Genomic DNA, 21,155 nt, shown 5'->3' with positions numbered 1-21,155 from the left:
CTGCAGGTAACGTTGTTCTAAGTAATGTTTCCATTTTTCAAGCAATTACTTTGTGTCTGTGTAAGCAGGTGTGATCCATAGATGTTTTCTTCATGGAACAACATTCCATGTCATGTTTCCTGGGGAATTCGCTCAGAGGGACTGCAGCAGCTCTGCGTCAGAAGGCTGAGGATCGATGCAGACGAGAAGCATTTCAAACATGGTGCTGGCCTGTAACGAGCTCTGGAGGCAGAATAAGCCCTAAGTATAAAGTGGGAGAGTCTCAGTGATGATGTGCAGCGCTGCACACACTGACTTGGTGTTAAAAGAGAGAAATCAGAAGCAGGTTGGACACTGGACTGTTTGCAGGCGGCTGCATTACAGTTTAAGGTTGGAGATGTGCAGCCTCTTCATTTTTTTGCACTCTTTGAAACTCCTTTCAGGAGTGGGAGCTGCTTCCTCTGTCAGACTGACATGTTCCACCATGCCACTTTAAATTTGGAGCATCTTGACATGTAAATTGCTTGTTGTCTGAGGGGGTGTTAATAGCTGATGGCTACCAGTCAGAAAGAGCGTCTTCTGTGCCCATCTTCTGCATTCCTCAAAGTGTTTGACTTTTCTCTCTTCACTCTCACCCCGATGGCTGGAGGAGATCGCATCCATGAGGATGAGATAATGACATGCTTCCATCTCACCTGAGAGACTGAATGTCAAAGCAGACAGGGAAGGCAGACACTATTTTTGCCTGTTTCTGTGGCGCTGTTAGCACTTGCATCATGCGTCCTTTCTGATCTGTTTTTCCACAGTAATGTGAAGCCCTCGAGCCCTTAGCTATTTTTTATTTCAAATGTAAGGATTCAGTCAGCAGCAGCTCCATACCTGTCACTGGAAAACCTTCAGGTGTGTGAGCAGGGAACACCTGTCCCCATCTCTCAGTGCCAGTGAGATTTGAAAAACAAAACTGGCAATTTCATCTAAACAAAGCTGATATAAATATGATAAGAATAACCCGGTGGGTGCTGTGCCTATGCTGTACAAAACCTGATGTTACAACAATAAAGCAGTGTTGCATGAATTTTAGTCATAGCGGTATCAGGGAGTCTCTCTAATGAATATATCATAAACACGTCCCACATCCATCCGGAGTCGAGCTGTTTCTGCATCCCTGTGCTTCGGCTCCTTTTATGGCACAGACTGAGGAATCTGGGACCTACAGGTGCTGACAGAGGACAAACTAGCAGAGTTCATCCTCTCCGCTCTCTTTGGGGTGACAGAGGCCGACCTGCGCGTGAGCCAAGGAACCTGCTGGAAACCACCTGGCATCAGAAGGAGGTCAACTCGTTCATGCATGCAAACCAAGGATTGAGCCGAAGGAAAGCGGTGAGTTTAGGTCTGATTTGTGCCGTATGCTTCTTCCATGGCTGCCATTTCCAACCATTACAAGGTTTTCATCACAGTGCATTCAGTGATTAGCATTAACAGCTGGCTGGGGGGGATAAAATGCTTTTCCTTTGGAAAAGCTGAACTTCACTTTTATCTTAATCTCTCTAAATGAAACATTGAGTCTGAGGTTCGAGGTATTCTGGAGTGAAGTTTGTGAAATGTCACTCAAATAAAATCCTCCATAAATATCACACAGTATTTTATAATGAGATAGTCTGAATATTTTTCCCTGCTCCCATTTTCCTAACAGCTCGTTTCACAGAGGGTCACCGGAGGGCAGGAGGCTATTCCAGCTGACACGGCAGGAGAGGATACACCCCGCGCAGGTCACCAGCCCATCTGTGCTGTTGGTCCTGCTTCTGCTACTCAGTGTTGAGTTTATTAATGAAAATCTTTATTAATTAGTTAGTTTTTTATTAGTATTAGTTAATTATTAGTTAATTATTAGTATTATTCCAGACCTTAAGTTTTTCTCTTTTATAGGCCGAGGCTGTTATTTGCATAGCGTTGCTGTCTGGCTTCTGTTCATGGTTCTGGTTGTTAGTACTGGATTCCTCCTTTGTGTTCCCCGTGTTTAGTTAAGTCTCCGTCACCCTGTTAGTGTTTCTTGTTTAGCTACTTCCTGTTTTATTTTGATAGTCTCTTGCTTCCTCTGTTTTAGTTCCACCTGTGTTCCATCTGCTTAATTATCTTGTGTGTTTATAGTGTGTGTCTCCCCTCAGTTTGATGTTGTGTTGTGCTGTTTGTGTGTGATTTGTTGTTTCCACGTGTTTCCATGTGTTAACGTGTCACTGGTTGTACGCAGTGGCCAAACTTCAGGCTGTTTTAGCTGTGACCGCCCCGTCCACACTTTGGCTGCTTAAAATAACAAGACACACATGTTTCCTTTAGATCGCTGTTTCTCAAACCGTGGGGCGAGTCCCAGCGGTGGCCACTGCAGGCGGTCCCCTGTGTGGGTAAGCTCTGCTGCCTGGTGTGTGTGAGGGTAACTCAGCTGATCCATAGTCTGAAATGAAGGCTCAGAGGGAGTGTCTGCTGTCAGATGATTATCCACATGTTCTTGTAAACTATAAATGCAAAGAAGTATAGCATTTACTTATAATGTGTACAGTACATTATCTCAATCACTGAGTTATTGTGCATGAATGGATGGTGATGTGATGTAATGTGAGTTGCAACAAAAACCCTTTTATATGGAGTGCTTTCAGTTAGCAGGGCCTCCTCTCTCACACGTTCAGCGCACAGCGTGTTTTATCTCCGTGAGGCCCTCCAGACACACATGATTTAACTGCCCCCCCTCCGGTGTCCACCCCGCTGCTGTGACGACTTCATGTCACAGATTGTGCGATGGGAGTTTTATTGCTCTGAAATGTCCTTCATCCCTGCACGTCTCTCAATCCCTGATCTGTTTCTATCCCACAGCAAAGGTCCGCTCTGCCCCGGGCCCCTCTGTCATTCAGAGCTATGTGAGGTTATCATTCAGTAAGCAGCACCTCCCTGTCTGCTCCCCTCCCTGCTGCTTCACAGGCTCGACGAGGCCATCTTTCACACAATCTGAGACATTTTTGGAGGCATTCCTTCTCTGCACTTTCTCCCTTCAGCCGGTGTATGTACTGGATTTATGCACCACAGTGGAGCTGCCACCTTTCTCCCCCCGCTGCTTTCACAGTTCCTCCTTTTGCTTCTCGTGCCAGTAAAATTCTGCATGAGTATCACATGTTTGCAGTGCTATAGCAAAAGCATTTTTATATGATCTGTTAAAGGAATATATTTTTAGAGTATACGCGCTGATAACATGAAAGGGTTTAGATAATGGCGCTGCAGCCTCCTCACCGTTCTCTCTCCTGCTCCAACAGGTTGGTGAAGTCGTCGCTCTTGTTCATGTAGTCGGCGTGCTTCCTTTTCTCGGTGTCCAGCTCGTGGATCGTTCGCCGGTGGCACTTTTCTGCGAGCAGCAACTGACCCAGCATCCGCCGGTACGTCTCCTTGTGCTTCTCCTGCAGACGCTCCAGCTGAGGAAGGGCAAAGATGAACGGGAGGGGAGACGCTTGCTGTGGTGTAACATGCCAAGTGTGTTATAGCTATAACATTCTGCCAGGTGTTGACAAAAACATTACTTTTATTAGTTTGTCTTGGATTTAAGACTTAAGAGATTTAAGAGTTTAGAGGCTCTTGAGGACTGTTAATAAAAAAATATAATTTTGATCATCTCAGGGTCTGAGACTGTCCCTCGCCCACTAACCTCAGCCATAGGCTTCTGGTAGACGCTGTGGTTGTGTGGCTTGGTGCCTGTGATGACGCTGTCTCTCTGAAGGGCCCGGAGGGCCGGGACAGGGACTGCAGAGCCATACCTCGACTCAAGGTCTTCTGGGGAACTCTGTTTGGACTTCAACATGCAGATAACATCTTCTCTGGCCTGAAGGTGCACAGAAATGATACAGAACCTCACTGAGAAATGACTCAAACAAGCCATCAGGGATCACCTTTCACATTTCTCTGACATGCTAACTTGGTAAAGGCGAGTTCTGGTACGTTCCATTTTAAACCACAAGAGAGAGCTGCTGTGCAAAAATTGCAGTTACTCAAGCCAACAAATGTTTGAGTACTGTGTTTATCCACAGTGCCCATCACAGTTACACCCTCTTTCCTCTTATCAGTGCCCTGCTTACAGCTGCAGATCGGATACAAGAAGCCAAACACGATGGGAACAACAGCCAGCCCACCTGAATCTCTCCTTCCATGATTCCCAGCAGTGTCAGCAGGTCCTCTTTAGACAGGTCCATGATGTTCCGTGTGTTATCTCCAGCCTCTGTGGAATCCAACTCTTTGTCAGAGATCACCTCGACCTCCACTTTTTCCTCACCCTCTTTCTGCTGGACCTTAGCCTTCAGGCTCTTCACGGGCAGGCTCACTTCCTGTTCTTGGCAGATGTCACGGTCACCCTGTGGAACCCCAAGTACCCCATTGGCTGGGTTATCCACCCCGCTGCTTTTGGACCTCATCCTACCTGAACAAGAACAGAAGAAACAGGTTTCCTTTTTTCCCAGTTCAGCCTTTTATGTTGTTCTGCTTTTATTTGCATGCTGCTGCCATTCAGTCTTTTCCTTTCATGCTTCTTTTGCTCTCAGGAGTGGGCTGGATGAGTTCACATTAACAGATCTGACTTATGCTGATCCAATGACAAACACAAACACAATCATTCTGTTTGCATTAAAACTGGATGAACATGTCTTTTGTTAACATTCCTAATCTGGAGTGAATATTAATAATTACCCATCTGCATCTGCGTGTGTGTGTGTGTGTGTGTGTGTGTATTCCCAATATGTTCCATTTGTTCCCAGAGGCATGTCAGGCTGAGCGTTGATGGAAAATCTGGAACTCTAACACCTCAAATGTTACAACATGACTTCAATAAGAAAAAACTTCAGATTATTGTACATCCATTTCTTTAAGAGTACAGTGCATTTTAAAGGTTTCTCACCATCTGTGCACTTGAAATAATTAGGACACAGTTTTAGGTTCAGGTGCTACTTTTATTTGTGACATTAGTTCTATTTAGAGGTACCCTAACCCTGTGGACTGTGGGAGAGAGCCACACAGTCACAGAGAGTCCACGGAGATCGGCTCCAGCCTGGATAAAACCTTCCCGCTCTGAGGGGACACTCCTCACCTGTGAACCACCATGTCGCCCTTTTCTATATGTTTGAAAAGCAGAAGTCCTAGAATGGATATCAGTGCTTAAATATATGTGTGTATTTTTGAAGTTATGACAGCAGTGGTTACAAAGCGTGGAGGGCAGAGATATGCACACTATTTCAAATTAGTCACAAAAAGAACAAAATGTGACACAAAATTTCAACTCAAACCCTTTAATATAACAAAGCCAGTGGTGAAAACCTTTAAGCAGTGTTTAAGCTGAACACATGCATCTAAACCAGGCAGCCAAAGCTTGATTTCAACAGGTAATAAAATCATCAGAAGTATGTTTCCATTTTTAAATGAGCTCAGCAATGATCTCAGGTTTGTGATGACAGTAAAACCTGTTAACAGGAGGAACTGAAGATCAGTTTGTCAGTCTTTGGGAATATCTTGTGTGTTTGTGTGTCCTTGTGTATACTGTGTTCACGTTCTGTATGAACGGCCTTGAGACACAGAGCGCTCTGTGATCAGTGTCAGATATGACATCAGCAGCTCGTTATAATTACAAACAGAAAATCATCCTCAGCACCCAAAGTCCCCTCTGCAGGACCACAGTGATGTCATAGCACCCTGACCTCTGAATCATCCTGCAGAAGCTTTCCAAACTGTCATGAATCCTCTCTGAAGCACATTCATGGAAGCGCGCATCAATAACCACACGAATAAATCCAGCTGATGAATCAGTTTGACTTTCTATACAATTTTCAGATGTTTGATAGTATATCAAAGCTGTTGCTTCACATAAAAAATGCTTATCTTCTTCAGTAACAGAGGTCACCAAAGTTAAGACTGCAGCGAATTCCAGTGATGCTTGAAACGGATCTCTTTGAATCCCACCGGTTTCGGGGAAAAACACCCATGCATGAAAATTTGGGTGCAAGATAACAGTGTCTGCATCTCTCAGTTCAAATCGAGAAGAAACAAACCAGCCCATTAAGTGCATCCTTTATCTTGGAGTTCACAGAGTGCATTTTGGCTCCAGGCAGATCTGTTTCTTAACTGGAGATTAATTGCAGTGCCTTCTTTCCTGCCCATACCTATTACTTTCAGCTGTAGGCTCACTAACATTCATTCCAGTGTTGTAGCACTGTAGTGTACACAAGTGCTGATAGTGTTCATGCCACCATTCAAGCTGTGCCAGGGACTCTGAATGATGCCCGGCAGGTCGAGGGCATTAAAACGACCACCTCTGGGGCACGAGAGTGACGAAACACAGAAACGTGCAGCGCTCTAAACGACTCTGGCAGGTTTCCTAAGTGCCAGAGACAAAATGGTTGATGCTGAGATAGGACCTTGATGGTTTATTTTTAATTTCTGGGCTGAGGCCATGAAAATCCAGCTACTGTAACAGCTCGACTCATTTTGCAGCGTTACTATGGTTCAACAGAGCAAGCAGGAGGCTCTAAATAGAGTTACAGATCACATTCAATGTTGTACAAGAAAAAATCATATAAATTGCATCAAAGTGCTGCATCAGAACACAAATACTGACGTTGGTTGATTTGAGAGGGTCTGAATATTGTTACATGTAAAGCAGCTCACTTGATTTTCTCCATGATAAACCTCCTCTGGTGTGTTATGAGACTGAGCTCTCTACAAGTTTATTTAAACCTGTCAGTTAATGCTTTTCATCTAGACTTTTGGAAATGGCACACAGTTATCTGTTTGGTTTAGCACTGATTTAGAGTCACAGTCACATCCATGAAGGCCAACATTCATTCTTCTTTTATCTCTTGTTTGGTCTCCACCACCTTCCGTTTAGCTGATGAAGTCTCTGTCATCAACATGATGTCTGATCCATTTTGATTGGTCACTGCAGTCTTGATTAAATTGGATTGGGGGGTTCCTGAGGCACAGAATTCCTCCCTGTCAGGAAGCATTCCCATTTGTCATTATGGAGAATTAAGGAGGGCGTGCAGACAATAAGTCTCTACTTTAAGGTCGCCACCAACCCATCACAATGCCCACACACATTCATAGCATCTAAACTATCATCACTGATTATGTGGCATCCAGCACTTCACTCTGAAGAATAGCCTAAAAGCCTAGTCCAAGGACTAAGTCTAAATTTAAAATGGGTTGGGATAAGTCCAGCTGTCACATATATGAGTATTTATAGGCCCAACAAAGCACGTGCCTCCATTCCAGAGTGATAAAAAGGAACTGTTAAATCTGATCAGGGGTCAGTCAGCACTGATGTTCACTTTATGGCTTACAGTGCACCTTTATTCTGAGTGATTCTTGCTCCTAGCATGGCTGAATAAGAGTTAATAGACACCAGCCTGTTAAAGTTGTGGTCTGTGCCAAGTTATGATGATTGCAGTTACACACAGTTGGACAACATAAATGATAATGAAGCTTAGTTGGTTAATCAAGCACAGATTTACTGTTTCTGTACTATGTATAATTTTAAATAAAATCTTAATATTTGCTGTTACTGATCGGGGGGGGGGGGGGGGGGGGGGCTGCTACCAGACCCTCGGTAGCACAAGAGATGGTCAGAAGTCAATTACAAGTGTTAATTTGCAGATATCTCCTTACAGAATGTGAAATCGTAGCACATTACAATGAATTAAAATGATAGGATGATGAGACAGTAACACCGGTGGAAACCGTGTTTGTATGGGATGCTCGTACATTTACATTGAAGAACCTGGTGATAAAAATCTGGCCTATAGTCAAATTGATATGCTGGAGATGGACGAGAACAGCGGCTGCAGAGAATGTCGCAGGAAAACTAACTTTTTTGATTCGGTGTGTTTGATGTTTTCGCAGCACGAACCCAATGTGACCAAACAAGGAGCGGGAAATGCATGAGAGCATGAGGCAAACTGATCTGCCAGAGAGCTCAGATAAAATGCAGCCTGAGAAGCTCTTCCGTCCTGACCAGGAAAACACTCTGGCCCTTCCAAGTTTGGGAACTCCAATCAAAACTGTCTCTGCGGATGAGATTTGAAGCTACAAGTCAATCCATTTAATATTGAAACTTTTGTGAGGATGCAACAGTACAAAGCTGCAGTCTGTTCCAGGATTTTGGTAGACAGAGCCTTCGAGCTGAGACGGCCTGTTCTGGGAAAACGAAGACACTGTTGGCAGAAAACAGCAGAGGCTCCTGTTGGTGCTGCATTAAGGTTCTGTTTTCATAAACATTCTTCCAGTAATGTCAAACTGAACCATCACAGAGACTTTGTGCACATAACTCAATCGTTTACAGCTTGCCTTACTGTAATTACGGCTTCTATTAATACTTAACTAATGCTGGCATGACACACTGGAGCAAAATGTCAGCAGAGGTGGTGGGTTTCATCTTGTAGTATTCTCCTGATGTCACATTAACCCGATCCCCTCATGGGAACAACTGTAGCTTTAACAGCGAGGATTTTACCAATGAGCAAACTGTTCTGTGAGCAGTCTTTGCTATTAGAGCAAACACACCTGAGCACAGGTACATAGTTCTTTAATCGGTCACTTATAAAATATGACATGTTCATTAGAGATGTTGTGCAGGCGGTTTGTTAAATATTCACTCGAGTTTTTCATTCCCTCATACGATCCATGTGCAGATCCACAGGAGCAACGGCAGACCTCTGCAACATGAAACGGTCATGCATTAAAACACTGCTGCACATGTGCATTCGTGTTCACTCACACAGTCTGAATACTGTGACCGAGCACATGAATCGCTGCAGCTCGTTGATCTGCTAAACTTTCACATTTCACCCACAGTTCCTGCAGCAGCAGCAGAGCCGCTCGTCTCTAGAAGCAGCATCTGTAAACTAATACCAACTAACGAAGCACCAGATCTTTCTGGAGCCGTGGAATGACTGGTTATCATCTTTACCCTCTCTTCAAGGAAGATATTAAGTTCTGGTCGTGCTATGAATAGAAACAGCAAGACAACATATGGATGAAGCGCATTCACATGCAGCGCAGTGAGGTCGAACATGCGTCCTCTGAGTGGAGCTCTACAGTTAGAGCTGAGGACAAAACTGAGGGGCTCAAAACACATCAGACACATTTATTTGGTTATTTGGTTATTTTCACTGGTAGCTGCTGTTTTTGTACTGATTTATAGTTCTTTATTAGAGTTACGTTGGCTCTGTTAGCCCTGCGACAGGGTGTAGTCTGCCTCTCGCCCTGTGACAGCTGGGATAGGCTCCAGCCCCCCCATTACCCTGAACAGGATAAGTGGAAGAGAATGGATGGATGGATGGATTTTACAGTTATGGTATTTCTTCCAGCTGTATTTGTTCATGTTTAGGAGGGGATCTGACTCGCTTGCAGACGCACTTGGACGCCACAGACAGTCGATGGTGTTTTAGCACCTGAAGGATGCCTGTGTGATGCAGAGTAGTGTCTGCACACAGACGTCCCCGCAGAGCCTCTCAATCACCATCTGATCACAAAATTTACCCTCAGATCTTTGCAAATGCACAAATTATGCCAACCACATTACTCTGGTTTGATCGCTAAGACAAAAGGGTAATAACTGAAGATAGATGCTGCCTTGGTCTGCGTCTGATCCATATTATAGTACGGCAGGAACTGTGGATGAATGAAATCAAGTGACAGCTCCTCATCTCTGTTCCTGCTGATAGAAATCAGAATGAAACTTCAGTCGAGCAGGAGCATCATCGGTGAAACCAGCTTTATTTTTGCATTTTATTTGCAGGTTTCTAAAATGTTGGTATTTCACTGAAGCACAGCAGATCTTTGGTATCTAAAGATGCAAAAATCAAAGTCCTTATATGAAGCTTCAGGTGTTTTAGCTCATTGCTCCTATTAGTTTACTTTCAGTGGACTCAATAACTAGTTTCCAACAGGAGGAAGCTTTTTTATTATGCAGCACCACTACCAAAGGTGTGCTTGGAGTTTAACGAGCTAACGACTCGGTCCTACCTGAGGAAGGTGTGGTGACCAAAACAGAGGTAAAAATGTCCTCTGGTCAGCTGGTCACAAAAGATTAAATATGTGTTTTAAAGGATGCAGTTGGCCTTCCAGTAAACCTAAGTGATCACACATCGGACTCCTCGGAATGATAATGGATCACTTGGCTAACCACAGATTTCCAAACCTGCCAGTTTAAGTTCTGTAAGTGAGCATTTGCATTGTTTTGTGTTGGTCTCATTGTCTGTTGTTTATCTTTTGTTATAGATGGGGAAAAATGAAGAGCATTGTTGCAGGTGGGACAAAAATAAAAGCACAACATAGCAGGCAGATGAGTGAAACCACAGGGTGACAAAGACGTCCTGTCTTAGTCTGAGACCAGTCACCCTCATCTAAACGTGCCTTTGGTAGTTACACTGCTGGTTTATTCTCTCCAAACCAGTAACATCACAGGAATGGTGACGGCTCAGGTAACTGATCGCACAGGAAATCACCGGGAAAGTCACTTCCTATCAGCAAACTGGCTAACAGGAGACTAACAGGAATGTTGGAGAGGATGGAAATATGGTAACGTTTGATTCCCACCTGTGAAATTTGAGATGTCTCTTGATGCAGTGGTGGATAGAAAGCTGTGATTAACACACACACACACACACACACACACACACACACACACACACACACACACAGGATATTCCTGCAAACTTAATGAATGACATCACTTGCCTTATTATCATTAGATGTCAGCTGCCAGTTAACCAGTCACCTGTTAATAGCACACATGTGTTGCCATTTTGACCACAACATATCAAGTGATCTTGAGAATATCTTGGGTTGCCATGGAGTTCTGGGCTTATTTTTAAATGACATGAGTTATTAGAGCCACGTTCTGCGAAACATCCCAATGTGTCTAAAGTGCATTTCTGGAATTCACGCCCAGAGGCTCTTATACAGCCGGAGCTGTGCATGTGTCAGTGGCAGCTGTTGTTGAGGCCCTGCAGACCTATAGGAAAGACACTGGCAGCAACAAGCTCCGCCTTCTGTGTTTCTGTGCGTGCACGTGACATGTCATCACACGAAGCAGCCCATATGAACACACAGATGCGCACACACACAGCTTGATGAATATTTATAAATGAGTAAGAACGTATGATGACATACGGTTTGCAGCACGCTGTGGTGTCGCTGGAACAGACGCTGTTGTTCTGTCATGTGTGCCACAGTGTGCTCATAGCTGAACTATGTCCCCTTCTGCATCAGCAACAACTTAAGTGACACAGAGCTGCAGTAATGCCATGAGGTAAGCCAACACACATTTAGTGCCTCCAAATCAATACGGCTGAGACCCGAGCTCAGTGCCGGGCCTCGCTTTAAACACAGACTGCATTATCAACAACACGCTGGGACAGATAACAGCCACAGATCTGTCTCTAATGAGTAACTGAGTACGTTTACTCAACTACATGTTCAGGATACTTCAGCTAATATTTCACTTTTTACACCACTGTAGTTTTATCTGACTGACAGTTTCAACAGGCTGACTGAAGAAATGATTAAATAAACAGGACGTTTTTCTAAACTCATGAAACTGTGTGTGGGTTTCACAGAACAGTGATGCTACAAACATTAATAGAATATATCTTAATAGATATGATCCGCTGCTGCTCAATGCATAACCTGAAACAATCAGCTCAGCCTCTCCAACAGCAACATGTATATTAAACCAAAACCATTCTATAGCAAAGCACTGCAGGGACTGTATGAGTACTGAGTACTCTTACTTTACGTACTTTAAGTACATTTACTAATGATAACCTGCTAAATCAAAGTAATGGAGCATTTTCAAAGTGTGGTTCTTCCATCATCCAGAGTCTGTGCAGAGCTAAAGAGGCAGTGCTGCACTTACAGGCACAAAAATGTTAATGAGCAATATCTCTGCACCGGCTCTCCGTGTCCTGACTCAGGGTTGATACCACTGGGATGCAGGAAGGGAGAGGCTGCTCTGTGGTCTGGAGTCCTGGATTGTAGAGTAAGCCTCATCAGCAGAAGCTTTTTCCCATTTTTCTGTTTACTGAGACGGGGTGACGTACAGCTTTGACAAGCAGCGCCTAGCAGGAGCCGTGCGTCTCCTCCTAAACGCTGGTGACTTCATGTGAATGAAATGGAAATCATTTCGGTGTCATTACAGCCCGTAAATATTCCAGATCAAACATGTCATCATGCCAAGCTTCTTAATGTGGAGCAGTCGGAGCTACGCTGCAGAGGACGTGAAGATGGCGCGTGTGGGAGAAGCTGAGGGCAAAGGTTGTGTGTGTGTGTGTGTGTGTGTGTGTGTGTGTGTGTGTGTGTGTACTATGAGCACATTACTTCTCCAAGGACTACATTTATAATATCTCAATAAACCTGTTGTCTTGTGGGCGTTTCCTCCCACAGCAGATTCTTTGCAGTAAATGGTCTCATTCACTCAGTAATACAGTCTGTAATTCACTCAGAAATGTTTGATTCATGACTTTCTGAATCTGCTCTCACAGCACCAAAGCCTTATTATCGTCATCAGCACTGACAGCAGGGATTTGTCTGCTCCTGGAGAAATTAATTCAAATGCTTAAATCCATATGATTTGGATAAAAAGTGAATTAATTATGTACTTTGGGGGAAATGGTGTTTTCATTCATTTTTCATTTACAGCTCAGAGCAGCGGCCCAATCAAACTGGTGACAGCAGCAGCACCTGTACTCCAGCCTGACAGCAGAACAGCTGAGAGGTGCTGCTCCAACCACATGGCTGTCTTTGGCTCTTTCCCGATGAAAGGCAGAGATACTTTTTCCAGTATGATGTAAACGATGATCACTCACCTGCCGCTCTGATATCCCCAGGTTCAAGCACTTAGTAGACCCAGCAGGTAATCCTAGAAAAAGAAAGTGTCCGCTTGTATCCTTGTGTGGTCCTCCGTGGAGCCTGCAGCACTGCGCTCTCCCTGCCTCTCTTCTCTGAGGTCTTCAGGTCAAGAAGGGAATGGTGGAGAGCAATAACAGAGGACTGTGACTTCCCCTCCTCTCTCACACACGCCCGCCCTCGTTCACTCCCACAGCCTATCCGGCTCTGTTTCACAGAGCAGACTAGCACACACCTCTCACTGCCGTTCCCTCCTATCCCCTCAGAAAGCCAGTTGATGAGTGTGTGAACATAAAGGGGAGGGGGGGCACTGCTCTGTTCCCGCTCTGTTTGAAAGGAGCTCGGCGAGGCAGAGGTGTACTGTGATGTCCGTTGTCACGGGGCCAGATCTTTTCTCCACGGTCCCTCTCAAACCTTTTTTTTTTACTAGAGTCACAGAAGCCAAAAGTATCGTTCTATATTTAACTGGTCTACTCCTGCCAGCACGGGTGCAGCTAGCAGCTGAGGCTAGCTGAATGCTAGATGTTTTGGCTGCCCATTCAGAGAGCTGACCCTTGGTGACAGCTGAACTGTGCTGTGCCATTCTCACAGGCTGGGAAAGTCCAGTCACAGCAGCCACCCAAGCCCTAACAGTGGTCCAAGGAGCCGCCAATTGCCGACTTGGGATGGCTGAGTGTGGCCAAACTCTCCAGGACTTTGGCAGCTACACGCTCTTTTTGGCCCTGCTTGCAGAAAACAATCTAATTTAGGGAGGCAAGCTACATCTGAGGTGCAGTAATTGTACTCTGCATCAATGGGAAGAGCTGCTGCCAGGGCACTGTGGAGTTAGAGAGTGCCGGGCTGAGCATAAACACACCTAAGCTTTTTATGTGTGAGTTACTTTGCTTTATGTCTTAATACTGAAAAACGAGATCGTAACTGAAGTGCGATTACAACTGGAAACTGTGCATCTTTGCCGGTGATAAAGGCCTGGCACCATTTTCTCTCCATGCTGATTTACAAGGATGAAAAGGAACAAATTAGACACGGCTCAGGCTGGAGGGTTAGGGTAAAGTAAGAGCCGAGACTGAGTCGGTTTGGACGTGTGCACAGGACAAACACTGGGCATATAGGCAGGGAGGCGAGAGGAGGGGGTATGGATGTGGTGAGAGGTGACCTGTAGGTGGTTGGCGTGATGGAGGAAGATGAAGAGGACGGGAACTGCGGTGACCCCTAACAGAGGGTCAGAAGAAGATTTTCACCTTGTTCCAGTATGAAGCACAGATGTGACCTGTTACACACCATCCTCTACAGAAGCAGCGTCTGTCCTGAACGTTACCACTCTGCAGTGTCTTAACTGTAAAATATCCCAGCGTTGCCTCTCCTTTCAAAACCATCCATCCCATTAAGGGCATAATGGCTCCATCTCAATGCTACTTTCATCATGTCTCATACAGATGGTTCTGCAATGTTCTGCCTGCTAGTTTAAGCTCTCACGTTTAAGAGCATAAATCTGTCCTTATTTCTCCGTGTGTGATGATAATGTAAAGAGTGAAGTCATTTGCATATGACCAATGGCTGAGATGGATGGTGACAGCGGGGGGGAGGTCCTTTCTGTCCAGCAGAAACAGAAACCTGTGTTTTCACGGCTGAGCAGGACTGAAGCAAACGCTTAAAATCACAGTTATGGATGAGGAGGTGGTCTGCAGCTTCCTTTTACTTAAAGTCCTGTCTGGTCACCGAAGGGCCCCTCCCCAAGGTGACGCTCGTCTCTCCATGTGGAATCCAAAGCAAACAAAAGAGGAAGCAGCTAACAGTCGCACAAACTCCCGGAGGAATGATGTCACACGGACACTGATGTGTTCACTCCCTCTTTTGTTTTGTTCACAAGTAGCATTTGCTGGATTACCTGGGTGTGGTGCCGATGTCATGTTTTGTTCCATGAAATGAAAACACAGGACAGCAGACATGAATGCACACAAACCCATCCCTGCTCTTTTTCTGCTTCTTCAGATTCCTTTATCAGCATTTCATGGATGAGGTCTCCAGGCAGCTTTTGGTATTTGAAGGTACGAGGTCAAATTAAATGTCACCGGCTGTGGAGCTACACAAACTTTTTCTCATCCTTGTTTGTGACAATCAGCATGAATCAGAGAAAAGAAAACAAAGCCCTGTGTTTGACAGGCCTCTTCCTCCTCACACATGAAGTCGTTCCTCTCCATGTGGCATCGAAGAGGAAGCTCCAGCCAGACTGAGGTCACGAGAAGGTTATTTTGATTCAATGCCATAATTCCCACACCCAAAATGAAGTAATGTGGTGGGATTCTGTGAGGAAGAGCTTTGTTATGATTTCAGTCTGAACGCAGAATACCCAAAGGATGGAGGCCCGCTGGGGCCTGCTGAGGCTGTGGTTATTATGAAACATGTGGCTGGCTGAAGGAGCTGCCATTCTTCTACGATGTGGTCAGCGTGGCTCTCACATCTGATAAACACAAGATAATATTTTGCTGTAAGAAGGCAGCTTCACTACCTGGCTGGAAGCAACAGCCAGCGGTGCCAGTAGTGGCAGCGGCTGCGGACACCCATCTGTCTGTTCTCCTCTGGATGGTTGTTCTGAAAGAAATTTCGTTATGACATATTATGACACATATTATGACAGAATGTCGTTATATAATTCGTTGTATAATGATTAATTTCCTTGTATGTATAATGACAATAAAGTTCTATTCTATTCTATTCTAAAAATCTTGCTTCAAGGTTATATTTAAAGAAACGTCATCAGCATGTCACGGTCCTACATCACAGTCCTTCATCATGATCCTGGGTCTGCGTCACGGTCTTGGGTACGGTCCTGTGTCTACATCACAGTCCCACTTCTGCATCACAGTCCTGGGTCTGCATCACGGTCCTGAGTCTGCGTCACGGTCCTGAGTCTGCGTCACGGTCCTGCGTCACAGTCCTGGGTCTACATCACGGTCCTGGGTCTACATCACGGTCCTGGGTCTACATCACGGTCCTGCGTCACAGTCCTGGGTCTACATCACGGTCCTGCGTCACAGTCCTGGGTCTACATCACGGTCCTGGGTCTACATCACGGTCCTGCGTCACGGTCCTGGGTCTTCATCACAGTCCTGGGTCTACATCACGGTCCTGGGTCTACATCACGGTCCTGGGTCACGGTCCTGCGTCTACATCACAGTCCTGGGTCTACATCACGGTCCTGCGTCACAGTCCTGGGTCTACATCACAGTCCTGCGTCACGGTCCTGGGTCTTCATCACGGTCCTGGGTCTACATCACGGTCCTGGGTCTACATCACGGTCCTGGGTCTACATCACGGTCCTGGGTCACGGTCCTGCGTCACAGTCCTGGGTCTACATCACGGTCCTGCGTCACAGTCCTGGGTCTACATCACGGTCCTGGGTCTACATCACGGTCCTGCGTCACGGTCCTGGGTCTTCATCACAGTCCTGGGTCTACATCACGGTCCTGGGTCTACATCACGGTCCTGCGTCACAGTCCTGGGTCTACATCACGGCCATGGGTCTACATCACAGTCCTGCGTTACGGTCCTGGGTCTTCATCACGGTCCTGGGTCTACATCACGGTCCTGCGTCACAGTCCTGGGTCTACATCACGGTCCTGGGTCTACATCACGGTCTTATGTCACAGTCCTGGGTCTGCTTCACGGTCCTGGGTCTACATCACGGTCCTGCGTCACAGTCCTGGGTCTACATCACGGTCCTGGGTCTACATCACGGTCCTTCATCACAGTCCTGGGTCTACATCACGGTCCTTCATCACAGTCCTGGGTCTACATCACAGTCCTGCGTCACGGTCCTGGGTCTTCATCACGGTCCTGGGTCTACATCACAGTCCTGCGTCACAGTCCTGGGTCTACATCACAGTCCTGGGTCTGCTTCACGGTCCTGGGTCTGCGTCATGGTCTTATGTCACAGTCCTGGGTCTACATCACGGTCCTGGGTCTACATCACGGTCCTGAGTCTGCTTCACGGTCCTGGGTCTGCGTCATGGTCTTATGTCACAGTCCTGGGTCTACATCACGGTCCTGGGTCTACATCACAGTCCTGGGTCTACATCACAGTCCTGGGTCTGCTTCACGGTCCTGGGTCTGCGTCATGGTCTTATGTCACAGTCCTGGGTCTGCTTCACGGTCCTGCGTCTACATCACAGTCCTGCGTCACAGTCCTGGGTCTACATCACGGTCCTGGGTCTACATCACGGTCCTGCGTCACAGTCCTGGGTCTACATCACGGTCCTGGGTCTACATCACGGTCCTGAGTCTGCTTCACGGTCCTGGGTCTGCGTCACGGTCTTATGTCACAGTCCTGGGTCTACATCACAGTCCTGGGTCTACATCACGGTCCTGAGTCTGCTTCACGGTCTTATGTCACAGTCCTGGGTCTACATCACGGTCCTGGGTCTACATCACGGTCCTGAGTCTGCTTCACGGTCCTGGGTCTGCGTCACGGTCTTATGTCACAGTCCTGGGTCTGCTTCACGGTCCTGGGTCTACATCACGGTCTTATGTCACAGTCCTGGGTCTACATCACGGTCCTGGGTCTACATCACGGTCCTGGGTCTGCGTCAGGGTCTTATGTCACAGTCCTGGGTCTGCTTCACGGTCCTGGGTCTACATCACGGTCCTGAGTCTGCTTCACGGTCTTATGTCACAGTCCTGGGTCTGCTTCACGGTCCTGCGTCTACATCACAGTCCTGGGTCTACATCACAGTCCTGGGTCTACATCACGGTCCTGCGTCACAGTCCTGGGTCTACATCACGGTCCTGGGTCTACATCACGGTCCTGAGTCTGCTTCACGGTCCTGGGTCTGCGTCACGGTCTTATGTCACAGTCCTGGGTCTACATCACAGTCCTGGGTCTACATCACGGTCCTGAGTCTGCTTCACGGTCTTATGTCACAGTCCTGGGTCTACATCACAGTCCTGGGTCTACATCACAGTCCTGGGTCTGCTTCACGGTCCTGGGTCTGCGTCATGGTCTTATGTCACGGTCCTGGGTCTGCTTCACGGTCCTGGGTCTACATCACGGTCTTATGTCACAGTCCTGGGTCTACATCACAGTCCAGGGTCTACATCACGGTCCTGGGTCTGCGTCACGGTCTTATGTCACAGTCCTGGGTCTGCTTCACGGTCCTGGGTCTACATCACGGTCCTGAGTCTGCTTCACGGTCTTATGTCACAGTCCTGGGTCTGCTTCACGGTCCTGCGTCTACATCACAGTCCTGCGTCACAGTCCTGGGTCTACATCACGGTCCTGGGTCTACATCACGGTCCTGCGTCACAGTCCTGGGTCTACATCACGGTCCTGGGTCTACATCACGGTCCTGCGTCTACATCACGGTCCTTCATCACAGTCCTGGGTCTACATCACGGTCCTGGGTCTACATCACGGTCCTGCGTCACAGTCCTGGGTCTACATCACGGTCCTGTGTCTACATCACGGTCCTTCGTCACAGTCCTGGGTCTACATCACGGTCCTGGGTCTACATCACGGTCCTTCATCACAGTCCTGGGTCTACATCACGGTCCTGCGTCACAGTCCTGGGTCTACATCACGGTCCTGGGTCTACATCACGGTCCTGAGTCTGCTTCACGGTCCTGGGTCTGCGTCATGGTCTTATGTCACAGTCCTGGGTCTGCTTCACGGTCCTGGGTCTACATCACGGTCTTATGTCACAGTCCTGGGTCTACATCACAGTCCTGGGTCTACATCACAGTCCTGGGTCTACATCACGGTCCTGAGTCTGCTTCACGGTCTTATGTCACAGTCCTGGGTCTACATCACGGTCCTGGGTCTACATCACGGTCCTGAGTCTGCTTCACGGTCCTGGGTCTGCGTCACGGTCTTATGTCACAGTCCTGGGTCTACATCACAGTCCTGGGTCTACATCACGGTCCTGAGTCTGCTTCACGGTCTTATGTCACAGTCCTGGGTCTACATCACGGTCCTGGGTCTACATCACGGTCCTGAGTCTGCTTCACGGTCCTGGGTCTGCGTCACGGTCTTATGTCACAGTCCTGGGTCTGCTTCACGGTCCTGGGTCTACATCACGGTCTTATGTCACAGTCCTGGGTCTACATCACAGTCCTGGGTCTACATCACGGTCCTGGGTCTGCGTCACGGTCTTATGTCACAGTCCTGGGTCTGCTTCACGGTCCTGGGTCTACATCACGGTCTTATGTCACAGTCCTGGGTCTGCTTCACGGTCCTGGGTCTACATCACGGTCTTATGTCACAGTCCTGGGTCTACATCACAGTCCTGGGTCTACATCACGGTCCTGAGTCTGCTTCACGGTCTTATGTCACAGTCCTGGGTCTATGACCTGGTGGTTTGTGTTTCTTAGACTTCTGAGTTAACATTAATTATGTTACTCATTAATTCATTAATGAGTAATATAATGAATTCATTAATTATGTTCAGTTTGATTCTTGTTTCATCTCCTGTTCATTTTTTTCTCTAGCCTGAATTCCTTTGTCTGCATTGTTTTTCCCTCCCGTCGTGTTTCTGCTTGATTTTCTGTTTTCCTGAATTTCCTGGATTTTAGGACTTTTGGACTCTTGTTTCTTTTGGATCGTTTCCACAGACTATCATTAAAAGTAGGCTTCGAGTTTTCATTCTGCACGTCTGTGTCCAAGTCTGCATTCAAGGTCTACATCAACACTCATCACCATGATTCAGAGAACATAATATGGCTTCAGGCATATTAATGTACAATGTCACATACCAGACGTCATTATGTAACTCTTTCTCCATTTTTCATGCAGGTCTTTCAGTACTTAAGTAATGAATGTGCTCCCATCCAAAGGTCACGGCTGTCTCCAAATCACTCCTGCAGCATTAGCGAGTCTCTCTTCACTTCTACTTCTTCTGCTCAGGCATCACCTCAGCTCTCCCAGGTCGTTTTTAGTTTTGGCCACGCTGACAGATGCTGAGGAACCTTCCACGCAGAGCGAGACTAAACTGGGTCGAGAAAGCTATGAAAGTTGTATTCCTGGCCTGAAGCCATGAAGTGACTGAACATGTTTTTAGATAAAGGGATGAAGGAGCAATGACAAAGAGACCTGAGGGACAGGTAAACCCGAGGGACAGGTAAACCTGAGGGATTGGAATGATTTGGCTGTGTTTATTAGCCCACTGCTGGGCAGTTTGGTCAGAAACATGCATGAGCAGCCTGCTGGAGGTCATTTCGTAGCACTCAGTGGTGCTCCTCCTGTTCCTCGAGGGCCTTCAATGAAACCCGTCCAGCTCTTTTCCTATAATGGCCAGTCTCCTAGTATCTCCTCCACACTACTGAGACTGTGCTGGGAGGCACACCGAACCTGATGGATGTGCCATCCTTGAGGTGGACTACCTGCGCAACCTAACTGGACAGTAAGAAGGACACCGGCCAAATCAAAACTGGAGAAAAACGAGTCGGAGGGATATGAAGAGAGCGATGGTCTGTGGACACCACCTGCTAAACCGTCACCTTTCTGTGGGGTTGTCGCATTGTTGCCTCTGCAGCTCACCTGCGGTCACTTTCATTTGCACCAAAGCAGGTGAAGGTTTCTGCTTCCTGACTGCACAAACACAAGTTTATCTGACTTTGATGATTGAAGGTTTCCTTCATTTTTTTAGTTTAATTTAGCAAGACTGTCTCTGTGAGCTGCTGCTTCCAGACAGGTTAACCCAGGGCTCTTCAACTCCAGGTCTTGAGATCCGGTATCCTGCAGGTTTTAGATGTGTCCCTGATCCAACACACCTGAATCAAATGGCTGAATTACCTCCTCAGTATGCAGTCAGGTTCTCCAGAGTCCTGCTAATGACTTCTCTATTTGACTCAGGTGTGTTGAAGCAGAGACACATCTAAAACCTGCAGGACACCGGACCCCGAGGCCTGGAGTTGAAGAGCCCCGGGTTAAACCATAAGCCATCACAACATGACAGATTCTCATTGTTGCCCTTGAGTTTTTGAAATGAATAAACTAAGTATATATAATGTGTTTATTTGATGGCAGTAGAGGTGCTGGTGACAGACCAGCTGAGCCCCTGGTGCCTTTAAGCTGAGCTATTAGCCGAGCAGCATCTGGCTGCAGGTTTCTTTAGCTGCTTCTCACTTTAACATTACTGCCACCAATCATGAGACAAACTTCAGTTATTTGTAAAATCATATATACCCAAATTCATGCCCTGCAATGACGAGCAGGATCTTATTATTTGAAGTTACATAGGAAACCATTTTTTTCCCTC

General features: G+C 46.7%; 1 protein-coding gene and 1 long non-coding RNA gene across 4 annotated transcripts in view; one reads left to right on the top strand and one right to left on the bottom strand.

Annotated features, from left to right (window-relative positions):
* The window catches only part of LOC115772263 (filamin-A-interacting protein 1-like), a 44,472-nt gene that overhangs the window by 5,930 nt on the left and 17,387 nt on the right, over window positions 1-21,155 (bottom strand). The window contains exons 1-4 of one of the 3 annotated variants that reach the window (XM_030718357.1): window positions 12,864-13,001; window positions 4,146-4,429; window positions 3,665-3,838; window positions 3,256-3,434 (exon numbers count right to left, since the gene is read on the bottom strand). In XM_030718357.1, the coding sequence (XP_030574217.1) occupies window positions 3,256-3,434; window positions 3,665-3,838; window positions 4,146-4,424 (632 nt within the window). In that variant the 5' untranslated portion in view covers window positions 4,425-4,429; window positions 12,864-13,001. Of the gene's footprint in view, window positions 1-3,255; window positions 3,435-3,664; window positions 3,839-4,145; window positions 4,430-12,863; window positions 13,002-21,155 lie in introns of those variants that run through there. The other 2 variants (XM_030718358.1, XM_030718356.1) reach the window with 2 other exon arrangements.
* On the top strand, window positions 3,016-3,944 carry LOC115772269 (uncharacterized). The gene is made up of 3 exons (XR_004019031.1): window positions 3,016-3,028; window positions 3,279-3,398; window positions 3,637-3,944. It is a non-coding gene; the product is annotated as an uncharacterized LOC115772269 (long non-coding RNA).

This window comes from Archocentrus centrarchus, chromosome 22 (genome assembly GCF_007364275.1).
Source record: "Archocentrus centrarchus isolate MPI-CPG fArcCen1 chromosome 22, fArcCen1, whole genome shotgun sequence".
Lineage (NCBI taxonomy): Eukaryota > Metazoa > Chordata > Actinopteri > Cichliformes > Cichlidae > Archocentrus > Archocentrus centrarchus.
Note: the sequence above shows the minus strand (reverse complement) of the source record. Positions and strands in the feature narration are given on the sequence as shown.